This window comes from Rissa tridactyla, chromosome 6 (genome assembly GCF_028500815.1).
Source record: "Rissa tridactyla isolate bRisTri1 chromosome 6, bRisTri1.patW.cur.20221130, whole genome shotgun sequence".
Classification (NCBI taxonomy): Eukaryota; Metazoa; Chordata; class Aves; order Charadriiformes; family Laridae; genus Rissa; species Rissa tridactyla.
Genome location: NC_071471.1, coordinates 64267261 through 64282732, shown reverse-complemented (window position 1 = coordinate 64282732; position 15472 = coordinate 64267261). Strand labels below are relative to the sequence as shown.

The following is a 15472-nucleotide window of genomic DNA, read 5'->3' as shown; positions in this document are numbered from 1 at the left end:
TGAGGACAGGCATCCGATCTTGATTTTGGGTTGGTGAATAGGCTAAATTGCTTTACAGTTAGCTTATTTTTTGTGTAGCAGCAAGATGCTTTATGACAGCAGGTGTGCTCAGGTGTGGAGAAATATTTGTCACTGACAGAGAGGAGAGAAAGAAGAATAAAAAGCCAAATTAGAATCTGAATAGTCAAAAGTAGTTGATGGGTATAGGTGCAGCGCTCTCTATGTGGCCATCCTGGGAGAAAGGGGGCCTTAATCTGCAGAAGTACTCGAGCTGGAAACATACCTTTTGAAAGCACAACGTCCTGTGGTGGTGTGTTCCAGAGCTTTCCTATGGGTTTTATGAAAGGATATTCCCTTTTGTTTGTTTTAAACCTATTGCCAAGTAGTTTCCTTTGAAGCTGCCTCATTTTTCAATTGGAAGAGGTGATTAAAAAAGTCTTTCTGCGTTCATCTTCTTCTTGTCACTTGTGAGTTAATCAGAATTCTGTTGTATCTTTTATGCAGGTACCTCCTTTTCCAAGATAAGCAGTCCTAATTTATTTAGATGCTCTTTCTGCAGGAGCCAGTCCATGCCTTTGATTATCCTTTTTACTTTTATTTTTCTAATTCTATTGTAATCTTTGAAAAATTGGGGAACAGAACTGTATTCAACACGTAGCATAACGTAGATATATGTACAGTTGTAACAATGCTCTTTCTTCCTCCCAGTGGTTCCTACAGTTTGGTTTGTGTTTTTAATTAATATTAAACACTAGTTTATTCCTTCATGGAGCTATCGGTGGTGAGAGGACTTAAATCTGGAATCCATCAGCTTAACTGATTTGTTACAATCTGTTAAAAATTTAAATTAAAAAAAAAAAGTTTCTGGAAACTCCAATGTATGAAATTAGCTATAAATGTTAATCTCAAGCTTTCAGATAAATTCCAAAGAACCTGCTTTATGGACCTCAGTTTGATAACCTGAACTGGTTTTGTGCTGGAATTTTGCCTGTACTTAGCAGATGAAGAAAACTGCTACATATTTGTCACTCTGCTCAGCCCCTCAAAATGTTAGTACTGAGTGGTTGGATATAGTAGGCAAGTATTTTTCAAAGACCTACTTTCAGGTTTTTTGTTTCAACAGTGCCAGATAACACTTTTTTTTTCTGCGCAAATAGCTTCTTGCTACTCAGCTCTGTACCTAATGAACCGTAAGAGTATACTGGCCAAAACCCATATACTGTTTTGGATAGTTACTGCTTCTGAGTAATCAATTATTTTAAAACTAAAATTTTAATTAAGGTGTTGCCAAAACATGAAGCAAATATACAATATGGCTGTGAACCAGAAAAAGCAACTATCGTTATGCCTTGCCAGCCCCCTCCAGTGTTTCACATTGGTATTCCGGAGAAAACCTCTCCTGACAATTTAGGCATTTTTATAAATCACGGTTAAGGGTAGAAAATTAATTGAATGAATAGTGACCAGCTGTATGATCAATCCAGGCAGGACTCCAAAGAAATTCTTTGCCATTCGAGCAGGCTGGGAGCCACCGTTTTGCACAGGTGCAATTTTCTTCTAATTTGTATGGGGCTTAAATCAATCTAGAAATCACAATTTTGCAGTTCTTCACTGTCTTTGTAAGCAAGCACAAAGATAGTGGGACAGGTTCTCATTAGCATTATGCTGCAATAGATAATGCAAATAACCATTGGGGCTTTTTTCCTTTCATCCTACAATTTGGGTGCTATTCAGTAGGATGGGTATTGCGGTCCTGCTTTCCAGCGCCACAAATAGTGCTGGCTGAAATGTCGCAAGGTGTCTGATGTCTCAGCTTTACTTAAATTACGATAATTGGAATCAGAATCTCACCTGCTTAGAACAAAAAAGTGGAATGGTTATTGAAATCGGGATGGTTGTAAAAGCTGTATGTGACTTTAAGATGCGGAACGCATGAGTCTGTCCTTAGGCCATGTGCCTGCTTGGGGATTATGGTGCCTCAAGTACTACAAGATTTAGCAGCTTAGATACCCTGCTGAAAGACAGTTGCTGTCTGTATTTGGCTTTTCAAACAGAGATTAGAAATTACTCTGTTCAAGGCATTTGGAGACTCACTAAATATTTTCCTTGCTGCTCTAAGTGGAATCATAACCATCAGGAAAGGTCCATATTTTAGGTTTTGGAAGGTTAGGAATTATTAACAAGTGCAGAGCTATTTAGTATTCAGGAAGTGAGTCTCTTGGGTCTCCCTGTTTTAACCTGTGACTTGCTTTTACTTGGCACACATATGATGAAATTCCATCCCCTTCATAAGGGGAATGTTGCAGGTTAAACTTGTCTCATCAGGATAAACGGTGGCATGATATTGACAGTTAAGAGTAATCAAAAAATCAAAGAAAAAGGGAGTTCAAAAGAGGCTTTGAATTACTGAAAGGCTCCTCATTCTGCATTTTCCTTGAGTTCATTTGGCCAAAGACTGATGAGCCACCTTCCCTCCCGTTTCTAGGAGAGGTGTTAAGGGGCTGCTTCCCACAGGAGGGATTTCTGGCCGCATGCTTTGCTGTAACAAATCTGTCTTAGCCTAGAAGGGCTGACTCAGCACGTGGCTTTGATTCTCGGGAGGCCAGGCTCCGATACAAAGGATTCTGTGGAAAAATGCCTGATGTTCAGGACTAGCAAAGTTGAAAGTTGGTTGCAAGAGAGCAGTGGAATTTTAAAGCGAAAATTGGCTTGTAACTGTGTGATGTTGGTTCTTGTATGAGATACTGTCATCTGTTGCTTATACAGATGAGACCGTGTGCACCCCTCCAAACTGATCACTCTTTGGATGCGACACCTGAGGGAAAGGAGATATGGACCATATTATCTAACTGACCTCCTGTATGAGTTTAGTAACTGTTTATGTAACAGTCTTAATTTAAAGCAGTGCTTGTGAGAATGGCTGCTTGTGTTGGATCAGTCGGACGTAAAGGAAGACAAAAGGAACCTGAGAGGATGAGAGAGGCATGGAGGGGACCCAGAGAGCATTAAAACGACTTAGTGGTGAGCCAGGGAGCAGACTGGACTGCTGCAGGAAAATTTATGAAGCACTGAGACCCTGTTTACTCTTTGCTGGGTTAAAAACTGACTGGAGGGCCAAGCCCAAAGAGTTGGGGTGAATGGAGCTAAATCAAGTTGGCGTCTGGTCATGAGTGGTGTTTCCCAAGGCTCAGTACGGGGGCCAGTTCTGCTTAATATCTTTATCAGTGATCTGGACGAGGGGATCAAGTGCACCCTCAGTAAGTTTGCAGATGACACCAAGTTGGGTGGGAGTGTCAACCTTCTTGAGGGTAGGATGGCTCTACGGAGGGATCTGGACAGGCTGGATCAGGTTGGACTTGATGATCTTAAAGGTCTCTTCCAACCTAAATGATTCTATGATTCTATTGCTCTCTCCAGCTTCCTGAGGAGGGGAGGTGCAGAGGGAGGTGCTGATCTCTTCTCCCAGGGATAAGACGTGGGAATGGTTCAAAGCTGTGCCAGAGGAGGTTTAGACCGGACATTAGGAAGCATTTCTTTACCAAGAGGGTGGTCAAACGCTGGAACAGGCTTCCTAGAGAGGTGGTCAATGCCCCAAGCCTGGCAATGTTCAAGAGTCATTTGGACAATGCCTTTAATAACATGCTTTAACATGATCAGCTCTGAAGTGGTCAGGCAGTTGGACTAGATGGTCTTTGTGGGTCCCTTCCCACTGAAATAGCCTAGTCTAGTCTGTTCTATGAGAAATGGGAGTCTGGGGAAAAGAAGGTCTGATTTTTCTGGGAGGAGGGGTTCAAGAGATCAACATGGTGATGTGAGGGAAGACACAGAGGTAGGGTGTTCTCGAGAGGAATGGGCTTTACAGATTCGAAATCAAAGGTCTGATTATAAAATACCAGCTGCAGCATAAGAATTTCAGTCTTTGCCCACTGTTTTACATCTAAGTTCCCACGCATCAGCTTGCTTGCATCAGTGGGGTTTTCTTGCTGCGTTATGGCAAGAAAGCTAGAGCCCCAGCTGGGGAAGCGAACAGACACCGTTTTGTGCCCCAATGGCATTTCCATTCTTAGTACCAAGGAATGCCCAATATCACCCTGAACACCAGTCCCTGTTGTTACCTTGAAAGAAAGAAGGCAGGCACAGATGGGAAAAAAGAATTCCTATTTTAATCTTTGGTCTTACTTGCCAATGGTGTTCATAGTAGCTCCCCACAGAACGTGTACTTAATGTGACCTACAGCCATAGGATTTTAATGGTGCTGTGTGAACTTGTCAGGTGTCCAAAGCTAAGCAATTTTGAAGTGGTGATATGAGAGAAAAAATCCAGGTTCTGTTGGCACTGTAGTAGGTTGGTACTCTTGCAGTGCTGAGAGGTGCTGAACAGACTGCTCGTGTACTTCCAATAAGGGGGTTCTTCTTTTTGATAGCTTTTCAAATGTGTTCCTTCAAGTGAGCAATCTCTCCTGGCCTCAGTCCCTATAATTAGTTTTTTTTAATAATACTGATTTACAGATTATATGATTGAATAGGGAGCATGCTTTTAAAGTTTGTGGATATCCAGGTTTAGAAGCATTATTGCATGGCGGTGTCTGAATTCAGAATAGTCCTGATAAGGCAGCTAGGTGGTTTGAAATCATGCAGTTGAATTTTGGTGAATGAAATGTAAAGTGTTGGACTTGCACAGGTAAGAAATGGAAAATAACTAACACTACTCCAGAAAAGCATATGGGAGATAATGATACTTATCACAATGTAAATATTTACAATTTTATAATTATGTAAATATTTACTTATCACAATGCTGCAAAAAAAAATCCATTCTTTTTCCGGGATGTGTTAGCAGGAGATCTGTACAGCAAGGGACATGATAATTTTTCTCTGTTCCTGAAGAAGACTCTGCTGCATACTGTCTCTAGGTTTGGACATTGCATTTTGAGAAAGATACTGATAAATTGGGGAGAAACTAGTAGAAGGGAGTGAGAATAGCATTAGGAAAAAAAACTTATGAGAAAAGATTAATAGAATTAGGTTTCCTCAGTCTAGAAGAGTGAAGATAAGTGAGGGATTTAGTCAATCTTCAGATGAATAAGGGGCTGTCAAACGGAGATGTATTCTGTATTGTCCTGAGAAGCACAGAGAGATTAGGTGCATTTGCAGCAGGGAAGATCCAGTTTGCATAATGTGAACTAACTTTCTAGATACAGAGGCAGAGAAGCGGAGGAACAGTTTGCCTAAGCACGTTGTGCAAACTTCTTGGAGTGTTTTATGAATGTCACAAAGGATGTAGGTGCTTGAGCCTACCCAGCACAGGAGTGTGTGATCTCTTGAGTCTTTTAGACTCTCTTTCTGTGGTTACAGATCACTGTTAGCTAAGGACCTGGTTGAGTGCAATGGTATTTGCTTATTTTTTATTCTTGTCTTGAAGAAGCACATGGTCCTGGTGTCTTCAGATTTTGGGAAACTGCCTTTCTCCCTCCTTGAAGTCCCATTTTTCTTGGGACAGCGTTGCAGTAGGCTTATTGTGCTGTGTGCTTTACGGACCAAGCATGTTGTTGAGTTGAGGTTTTCAGCCTGGGAGCAGCCTCTCTCTTTCAGGTGCTTTTCACCAGCTCTGGAAACTGCTTGCAAACCCACTATGATACTAGGGCATCTCTGGAGTTCAGCATGAAGGGTCGCATGTCCCTGATAAGGACCAGCCAAGCACAGCTAAGCCTCTGTCTCCTGGGCTCCTGCAGTCGGCGCCATTCAAACAATGACCATCACGGAGTGAGAAATCTTCCTTTTGCGCGTGCTGCACAATGCCTCGGTATTACCAAGGACTTTTTTCACAAACAGGGCTCACAGGTGAAAGTTCTCCCTCTCCCTCCTTCTCTCTGTCTTGCTGATAAAAACTGCTTTCTTCTCTGCCCTTTACTACAGTAACGGTGCTGATGTGGTTTTGGTCCTGCCATGACAGCATGTGTTGAAGGTGGCGTTGCTTATTTCATCAGCTTTACCAGGCTGGGGTGGTTTTTCACTGCTCACCTGTTAGATCTTAAATGCAAGCAGATGTTTCTGCTTGTTTTACTCCCAAGATTCACAGACTGGCTGCTGTGGGAAGAGTTCACCTGATGCAATTGCTTCAGTTTTGTCATACTACAGATACATCTGCTTGTGAAAAATGCTGAGTAGTGGTTTCATGTTTGAGTAAGAAGTATAGCTGAAACTCCCTGTCTGTGCTAGGCCCTAAAAATCTTTGCTTCTGTAAATAAACACAATTAGCTTGATATTTTTTAAAATCAAATTTAAAAAGAAAAAATAATTAATTACTACCAGTTCTTCATTCTCTGCCCGTTTGCAGTATCTCTACTCCAGTTCAATCACTGCCACATTTTTACCTAAAATATTTGCATTTTTACTGTCTTCTTAACCCTTGGCCTCCTGTTTCAGCTTTCTGCTGGCTGTGGGACAAGTTGTTGCCAGTGTTCAAGATCAATCCAAGCTAATTTGCTTAGTAGTACATCAGTGGTTTAACATTAATCTGTATTAATGATAGCATGGTTTAGAGCAACTGAATTCACCTCTGTAGGGCTCACTGCTCCCTCTGCCTAAACTCTTTGTTATCTGTTATCCCATAAACAAGAACAACATTGCAGTTCATACCTTTACTAGATGCTAGCAAGAGAGATGAGCTATATCAGCTTTAAGTAGAAAGAAATAATGAAAATCATAGAATTATAGAATGGGTTAGGTTGGAAGGGACCTTAAAGATCACCTAGTTCCACTCCCCTGCCCTGGGCAGGGACACCTCCCGCTAGACCAGGCTGCTCAAAGCCCCATCCAGCCTGGCCTTGAACACCTCCAGGGATGGGGCAGCCACAGCTTCTCTGGGCAACCTGTGCCAGTGTCTCACCACCCTCACAGTAAAGAATTTCTTCCCAATACCTAATCTAAATCTCCTCTCTTTCAATTTAAAACCATTAACCCTTGTACTATCACTACACTCCCTCATAAAGCGTCCCGCCCCATCTTTCCTGTAGACCCCCTTGAGGTACTGGAAGGCCACTATAAGGTCTCCTTGGAGCCTTCTCTTCTCCAGGCTGAACCACCCTAACTCTCTCAGCCTGTCTTCACAGAAGAGTTGCTCCAGCTCTCTCATCATCTTCGTGGCCCTCTGTGGTCTTTTGGTTTCCTCTGCGGCTATATACACGGGCAATAGCAGTAGTGTGAAGATTGTTAAAGGGAATTGAAGCAAAGATGTCACTTGCTCTGTGCCTCCATAATACCGAGGGGTGATGGCAGCTCTGACCGGAAAGAGCATATTGTGGCTACACATCCCCCACTGTTGTTTACAAGGAGTCCTGCTTTTGTTCTCTATCTGATTGAAACTTCCTCCCCTGCGTCTGTCATTTGCTGTTGTATAACCTTGGTATTTTAATCAAATAACGAGAGAGAAATGCCGTCCCCTTCCTGGGCAGGGCTGAAGCAGGACCGCAGGTGTGGCTTGCCCTCCACCGCTTCACGTGGCAAGAGAGCGTCCCCTCTTCCCGCCGTCTGTGGGCTTGCAGAGCCACCACAGCCTCCTGCAGGCAGGACAGACACAGGTAAATCTGAAATCTGAAAAGTTCTAGCCTTTCTGCCAGTGGGTAAAATACCAGTGGCACTGGGATGGAGAATACAGAAGTTGCTATTTCTTGTCCTCTGAAAGCTGTTCCTGGGGCTTGCTCTGCTTATCCAAAAGATGAAATACTGGGAAAACTTCAGAGCAGAGAGAAGAGCATGGGAAATGCTGTCCTCACTCGCTCCAACTTTGACTTTGGGGCATGGAGGGAGTAGAAGAAGAGAGAGAAGCTTGGTACATGGTCTTTTTCCTTGCTTCATCCACTCCCGTACGTGCCTTCCTCCTGCTGGCTGGGGAGAGGATGAATGCTAATTGCTGTTGGCTCCTTCTCCTCCTTTATGCCTGAGAGGTGGGGATATCGCGAAGTAGACTTTTGTATACAGAGACCTTAAAAGTGGCTTTTAGTTTGAGAGAATGACAGATGTTTGTTAGACCTCCGTGGGCTTTTTTTCGGTAAAAGGGCAAATAGTTCATGAGAGGAGAAGGAAAGAAAGGGAAGTGGGAATGTTCATTACCCAGGTGATGCAGACAAGGTGAAGCTGAGAGGGAAAGAAAAAGATGTTAGAATGGGAGATTAGGATTGCAGTTTTTGCATTATCCTGCTTTTGATTTTTCAGTTCTTTTCCTTTAAAGAGCAGGTCTTTATGGTGGGAAGCAGAAACTGTGGCACCAGGGAATGTTTGTCACTGCTTTGTTACCACATGAATTAGACAGTGGAACAGTAAAACATAGAAGCATTAAACTGTAAAATGCAAAAATATAAACCCAATTAACTTATCGGTATACATCAATGCTTGGAAGATTCAATATTGTTTGTTTATTTTTTAAGTTGGCGAACTCTCCTTTGAAATATATGACGCCCTCCTTTGGAGCAGAGCACTAAGCCATCCGGTTTGGTGTAAACTGACTGTGAGCAACTCCTTACGCAGCAGCAGCAGCAAAATAGCTTTTGTAGTTTTCTTTTAAAAATTCCAGTCGGTGTGCATGTTGAAATCCGTTACGCCTACAATGTTTTGATTAGCAATTTGTTGTAGGTCTGCTTAATATTTTTGTGACGATCCTACTGTTGAAACAGCAACAAATAATATAAAAGAAAGATTCAAATATGTAAGTTTTTACATACTGAAGTAAGTGACCTCCCTTGTTAGCAGATAAAATCACAGAGACACTAATAGAAAAGCTCCAGAAGCTGGAGTAAGGTGGTACAAAAATTTGTTTGTTATTAAAGCTTGTTTGGATATATTAATATTACACTATGTAGCCAAGGTGTATCTACTTAGAAAGCATTATTTATTTATTATTTTTTTTTAGGTCCTCTGTGGTTCATTTTGACTGGGAAATAACTGTGGGAGTGAGATACATTTATAGAACAGATTTAGGTGCCTTTTTTTTAGACCCCTATTTATAGGTTAGTGTGGAATCAGAAGAGAAGGAATTTTTCATCTGGCACAGTGAAAATTGATTAGTCCAGTTTAAATGGTGGTAAAGGGTGTTTTAAAGGGTGGTATATATCCAGGGTCCACGTGATGGGTGGCCTCATCTTCAGGGATGGCGGACTAGCATTGGTGTGTGCTTTGCGGTGTGTTGTATTGCTGAGGCATACGCTAAAGGTTGATGCTTAGTGAGATACTCTGCCACGTCTCTCGAGACTGCAAAACAAAGAACTTGTTTCTTTGCGCTGCAGATTAACTGATCGGTGGGAAGCTGCTTCGATCAGGTGTTTCATGGACCTCTCATGGAGAAGCTCTTTAGACTAGTGAGTCTTTACTGCTTTCTTGATGATTTCACTCCCCAGACAGGCTGTGGGGGTTATTCTGCAGAGTTAATCCAATTCTGAGGTGGATTATCAATATCAAATCTCCTTAATCTTAGGGATGCACTGTAAAGTGTGACGCTTGCATATATGCTTTCCTGTTGGGGATTCCTGCCTTCGTGCAAGTTATTTGCCTTTTTCATCAGTAGTTGTGGTTACTGTCAGTAATGGTTACTGAAAGTACACTCATGGTTTTATCAGCAACAGTTCTGCTTGTGGTCATGATTTGGCTAGGTGGATTCAATTTATAGCAGGTGAAGAGGGGTGATTTTATATGGCAGTTTTAAAAAAAATACTGAGTTTGAACCACTGTCACTACAGTGTATTATACTATATTTCAGTTCAGTGTCAAGTATGTGTGCATAGTGTAAAAGTTCACCCAGGTGTTGAGAAAGCATGATCTCCTTTGTAAGGATTAGCGATAACGTAAGCAGTCTGGAAGCCAGTTATGATATCAATAATATAAATGTGTGTGCAGAGGTAAATGTTTGTGCATACCTGCAGTCAGAAGATTACCCATCAGTGAGCTTTGTGTATTTTTGGGGCCACTGCAAAGAAGTGTAAAGTAACCATCTTTTCTCATCTGTTTCTAAAGATGATCTGAAGGTTTCAGATGCTTTTTACATAAGGGTGTGTGTTATAGGCTTCTTAATGTTTAGAGCAAAGCCAAGTGTCCTTGTTTCCTTATTTTGTTTTGCAATAAATTAGCCATTGCTCTTACTATTTTATCTGTATTTTGCAGGCTAATACTGTTATGCAGAATAGCAGCTTACTAAGAAAATCTTGCAAGAACCTCAGAAAATCAGATTTTGTTTTAAGAAAGTCAGACTTCTTGATAGATCAAAACCTGAGAAATGTTTTATTCCGGAGGAGTCTGATTTGGAAGAATATTAAATAGTTCTGTTAAAAAAAAAAAAAGCACTAAACCCCCAAGTCCTGGCAGATCAGAATGAATACACTATGTATTTTGCTGAATCAGGGAATGTATTTGGTAAATTTTAATTTCATTTACTCTAAAAGAATGATGACACGTGATTGTAAACATCAGTATTACAGGCTGATTGTCTTCAAAATAGCATGACATAGGCTACAAAGAAAAGCCCACCGTAGTGGAAAAGTTGTGGGTAGGACCCAGACCAATCGGGCGTTATTTGCTCGAACATCAGTCTTATCAATAAGGATATCGTGATTATCCCAAGATGTCGGGTTCCATGACTGTAATATGTCCTAAGAAAGAACCATATTCCTCTCTGGTGGGTGTGTATACTCTCCTCTAGACTGTTTAAAGCTTGTGATAGAGGGTCTGAAGTGGTGAGGTCAGTCAGTGGGGCCTTCATAGCTCCTTAACATTCTGCTGGTTCCACACAGGGCAGTGTGGTGAGGAGACAGGGTTAAGGAGAGGTTGGCAGCCGAGGGCCATTGCACAAGCATGAGGTCATTATAGAGCAAAAACCGTGTGGAGGGTATAAAAATGCTACAGGATGACATGACTGCCGTAAAGGAGCTTCCCCTGAAGCCTTGGGAAGACTAGCAGATTTATGGAGGGGTACTGTAAGAACCTGGAGAGGCAAAAGAGCAACACATGCAAGAACAGTCTCACTAAACACCTTCTGTCTTTCTTCAGGAGCAAACACCCAGCTACTCACACCTAGTGTGGGGGACAGTTTTGTCAGGTGCAGGCTGAATTCTGCTCAGCAGTATGTCTGGGTGAATCTGAAAAACTCCACCAACATCATCAACTTTGCCGAGTCAGTTGCCTGCCTTCTTTCATACTACAGACCTTAAGGAGCACCGCTGCTGGAGCCGTTTTCAAATGATGGAAAATGTGTCAGTTGTCCAAGTGGATGAGGGTGAGGCGTCAGAGGAATAGACTGCTGGAGCAGGGTATGTTCAAGGGGAACAGAAGCCAGGAAATACTTAATCATATAGCTTTTGAGAATGCTAAAACTGGAAACTGTAGGTTTCCCCATCAGGGCACTGGGACCGCTGCTGGGGCACACGTCTTTTGCAAGAAATCCCACTTTGACACTATTGGTTTTCCTCTGAGCAGGCACAGTTAAGTCAGGATAACAGTTAGAGCAGGTCACCTCTTCTTTAAGAGCATTAGAGAGTGGGATTTCCTTCCTGGAGAAGGGACCAATTTGCAAAATGCCATAATCAAGACTTTATGGAAGTGATGGCTCTCAGTTGACCTAGGTTGTACCGTGGTTAAGCTGTGGAAGCCCGTGGCAGCCTTTCTTGTCAAAACTGTTTGTGCCAGGCTTTTTGCCGGAAGCAAGGACATTAAACAGAGGGTATTTTCCTGGATGTTATTTAATAGAACAACTTCTCCCCTTTCCCTTTCTGTTTTCTAGCAGACTGTTTCCTTCATTAGTTGATGAACAAGAGATATTGGTCAGTTTTGAAGAAACTCTATAAAAACTGTGCGCTGATACTTCTAAGCCATGATCTCATCTGTGAAGAATGAGAACAAGATAAAAATACAAAAGCCAGCTTTTAAAATGAGAATAACAAATCTTAAATCATGGCTAAACTGCTTAGTATCTTACACATACTTTTTCAACATTATCAAGGTACAAGAAAAAGCAAAACAAACCGGTTTAACTCTTTGCCTTTGTGTAGTGATCTCAGTCGTGCCTCTTGCTGAAAGCTCAGGATGTTTTTCACCAGAAAATAACAGCAACGTAAGCGTGTTGTTTAGCTCTAGTGTATTCATTGTGACTCTTCACTCACACCCTGTTCAAGGAGAGATTCTCTATTTAATTTGTGCAGTGCAAAAGGTTATTTAAAGAAAAAAGGTTATTTTGCTTACCTGTAAAATATGCTCCTTTAAATAACAATAAGTCCCGGCAATTTGTTTCTAGAATTGCTATGTATTCCTCTTTCACCTCCAGTTTAGGGTATCTGAGTAGATTCTGAACTGTATAGCAGGGTAAATTTTAGTCTGCAGGCTTAAAACAATGAGGTTAAAACTAAAAACCCTCCTGGTGTAAGAAGATTTTATTTACAATACCAACTTCTGCTCTTTCTATCTCTTTACGCAGGAGTAAATTACATTTGACTCCTAAATCTCCAGTATAATTTACTGCAGTCTGTATTTTTAAATTTGTGTTTATGCACATGCTGTAGTCTAACATCGCGGCTTTCCATGGCTGAATGATGTGAGGAAAGGCTTCTGTTCGGCTGCGGGTGAGATGAGATACAGCAGTGCTAATCTCTAGCACATGTGAAAAATGGAGGTAATGAACTCGGAGAACAGAAAGTCCAGATACCGGCAGGCAGCTTCTGTGTCAGCAGCTGCTGGAACAAAAAATGAATGGTAATCATTGCGAGCCTTTTGAGGGTGTCTGAGGATGACGGGAAGGGGTTAACAGTGTCCATGCGTGTGTATCCATAGGCTGTGCTCTGCACATCGGATCAAATATTTATGAATGAAGGTCAGATGTGCCCCTTTCAGGAGGCTGTCCCCTAACTGTTTACAAAATACTGCTTGATAAAGAGCACAGCCAGGTTGAGTTACAACCTGACATCTCTCATGTGTCAGATATGTGACATCATGGGTTATGCCCCAGCGTTGGTGGGGTTCAGCCCGGATCCCCAACTGAGCCTCAGGCGCTATTAATAGTAACACACTGAGTCACAGAGGCAGGAATGTCAGCCTGCCTGCGCTGCGCTTCTCTTACACGTTAGACTGCTAACAATAGAAAGCCAGCCTAGATTTGTTAGAATGGAATAACTATTTTTTCCCCCCATGCATGTGCCTGAATCTCTGTGTCTCTCTCTCTCCATCTTAGTTGTTTATTTATTACAGAATGTCACTGAATAAGAGGGATCTTTTGGGCGAGGCAGATTGACTGGTTTCATTTTTTCTGTTGTTCTGGGTGGCATTGATACAAAACATTTTGAATTTATTTACTGCAAATATTTTTAACGCTGGATGCATGCTCTGATTTTTTTTTTTTCCAGCAGGTATCAGCCATCTGCTGCTCTGTCTGGCTGGTGCCCACAGCTTGTTTCTTTACGTTAATTTCTCTCTCCCTACATATAGTAGCAATGAGAAGGAATGCCCTTGTGGAGGTGTGAGCTCCAGTTCAAGTCCAGCTCTCAAAAAATAGGGGTTCCTTCAGCTCTGGGCCGAACCATAGCTTTTGCTTTAGGGTGCAGTATAAATGTAATTGCACCTCCATCATGTAACCTAAAGCACGTTTTGCATTGAGTTGTGGTCAAGTTGAAGCTACAGCCCAATGAATCTGCCTATAATCGAGCCCAGAATATCTTTATATTTGATCCAGTTTGCTACTGCGGAGGTCTCCTCTGTCTTTGGCAAGTCAGTTCATTTCCCTTTTGTCATTTTCTCTACCTCTAAATCACAAATACTAAAATTTACTGTCCAAGCAAAGGCGTGATGGTGTAGGTTTGTATTGGTGAAGTCGCTGGTAGCTAGCTAAAATGAGGAATTAAGTCATTTATAAATAAGGAAAAAGTGGCTTATAGTAGTAGTGATAGAGGTTCCCCAAAATTCTAGTTATGGCAGTATATATGTGTTAAAAATAATACACGTTAAGTGGTTTTTAATGGGCATTCAGGGTTTTGGTTAATCATATTTCCAAGCTTTTCTTCATATGCTAACGAAAGAAAAGCTTAGTTTCTCACCTGACTCTGACCTGTATCTTTCGATAGGAAACAGAAATATTTTGATTCTTGCTATAAAATGATGAGACTTGGCAATATTGTAAAGAGTTGGTTTGTTTAGTTTTTAACATCAGCTTACTGACCAGTCCTTTCTCAGGTAGTGCCTGGAAAAAACATAAATCGGAAGGTCAGTTTGATGCCCGGATTTAACACCAGTGCTTTGTCTTGTTGGGGGGTGAAATTCACGTGTAAGTGCTGCTGTTTCAGTGTGCTGTTCTCTTCTCAGTTCCCTGAGTACTTATGGCTATCATCTCAATAACGTCAGAGGAGTTGTAGTTTACAACTATTTGGTATTTCAGAATACGGCGCTGACCTTGACTCACAGCAAAAATTTCATCCGTGGAACTCGTGGCAATGCTTCTAAGCCCAGGCGCTTGCTGAGTGGTGACAGTTCTCATTTTTATAATTTTTATTGTTATTTCAAGGAAGCGAATAGAGTCGGTATTCCCAGCTTGCAGAGATTATGTGTTACTCTCCTCCGTGCTATGGTCAGAAGGCATTGCGAGACTATTTATTAGCATGTTCTGTGGTCTGGTAATTGGCGTTTGGTAAGAGGTTTAAAGTAAAACCAGGAGTGGGTAAAGCAGTGCTCACCATAGAAAAGCCACTGTGCCGCAGCCTGCCTCAGCACTTGTTCATCTTGTGTTTCCCCCCTTGATCCTGGCTCAGTTTGAGTAAATAAAATATTAGGAAACTCATAAATGCCACTTTAGCTTTCTGCGTGCGTTTGAACAGCTCTCCTGTCCTCTCTCGCATCGGCTCGCGTGCAGTCTTTTGCCAGTCATTCGGGAGCGAATTGCTTTGCCAGCTCGGTTCTGCGAGGGCAGAGGAATGCAAGGTGGTGTCAGTGGCTGGAAATGAGGGACGTTGGAATTCGGCATTTGTTCCACAGCAGCAGCTGTAGCGGGTTGTTTCAGCACAAGGGGCAGAGTCCGCAAGCAGGGTAGGAGCTGCCATTAGCCATAGGAGAAGACCAGAGTGGGAGAAGATAAGAGGCACAAGAAGAAAAGAGACAGTGACGAACAGTCGGACCTGATCAGATCTTGTGGGAAACTTCACTGAAGAAGAAAATTATCTGGAATAAACTGCCGCCTATTTTTTTTTCCTAAAATCCACCTCAGCCAAACACTGCTGGATAAAAGATTGTGTTTAAATTCCTTCAGCTAATTCTTGCTGCTTCCACTAAGAGGAAAATTTGTTTGCCATGGTGAAAGAAAAAGGTAATTATATTTATTGATAGACTGGAGCTGAAACAACCTAATGTGCCAGCCATAATCACCTGAGGTTTAAACCTTCAAATTTAAAACGCAGCATGCTTTGATTGACAGTTGTTGTTTTCCTTTCTATAAAAGTGATGTGCCAAAACCTGCA

General features: G+C 41.9%; 1 protein-coding gene across 23 annotated transcripts in view; it reads left to right on the top strand.

The window, feature by feature from the left end:
• Positions 1–15472, top strand: part of ABLIM1 (actin binding LIM protein 1) — a 225983-nt gene that overhangs the window by 79680 nt on the left and 130831 nt on the right. Inside the window, exon 1 of one of the 23 annotated variants that reach the window (XM_054205868.1) lies at positions 6–7579. The exons of 21 other annotated variants lie outside the window; for them this stretch is intronic. In XM_054205868.1, coding sequence (XP_054061843.1) covers positions 7432–7579 — 148 coding nt within the window. In that variant the 5' untranslated portion in view covers positions 6–7431. Of the gene's footprint in view, positions 1–5; positions 7580–7603; positions 15322–15472 lie in introns of those variants that run through there. One more of the 23 variants, XM_054205878.1, reaches the window with a different exon arrangement.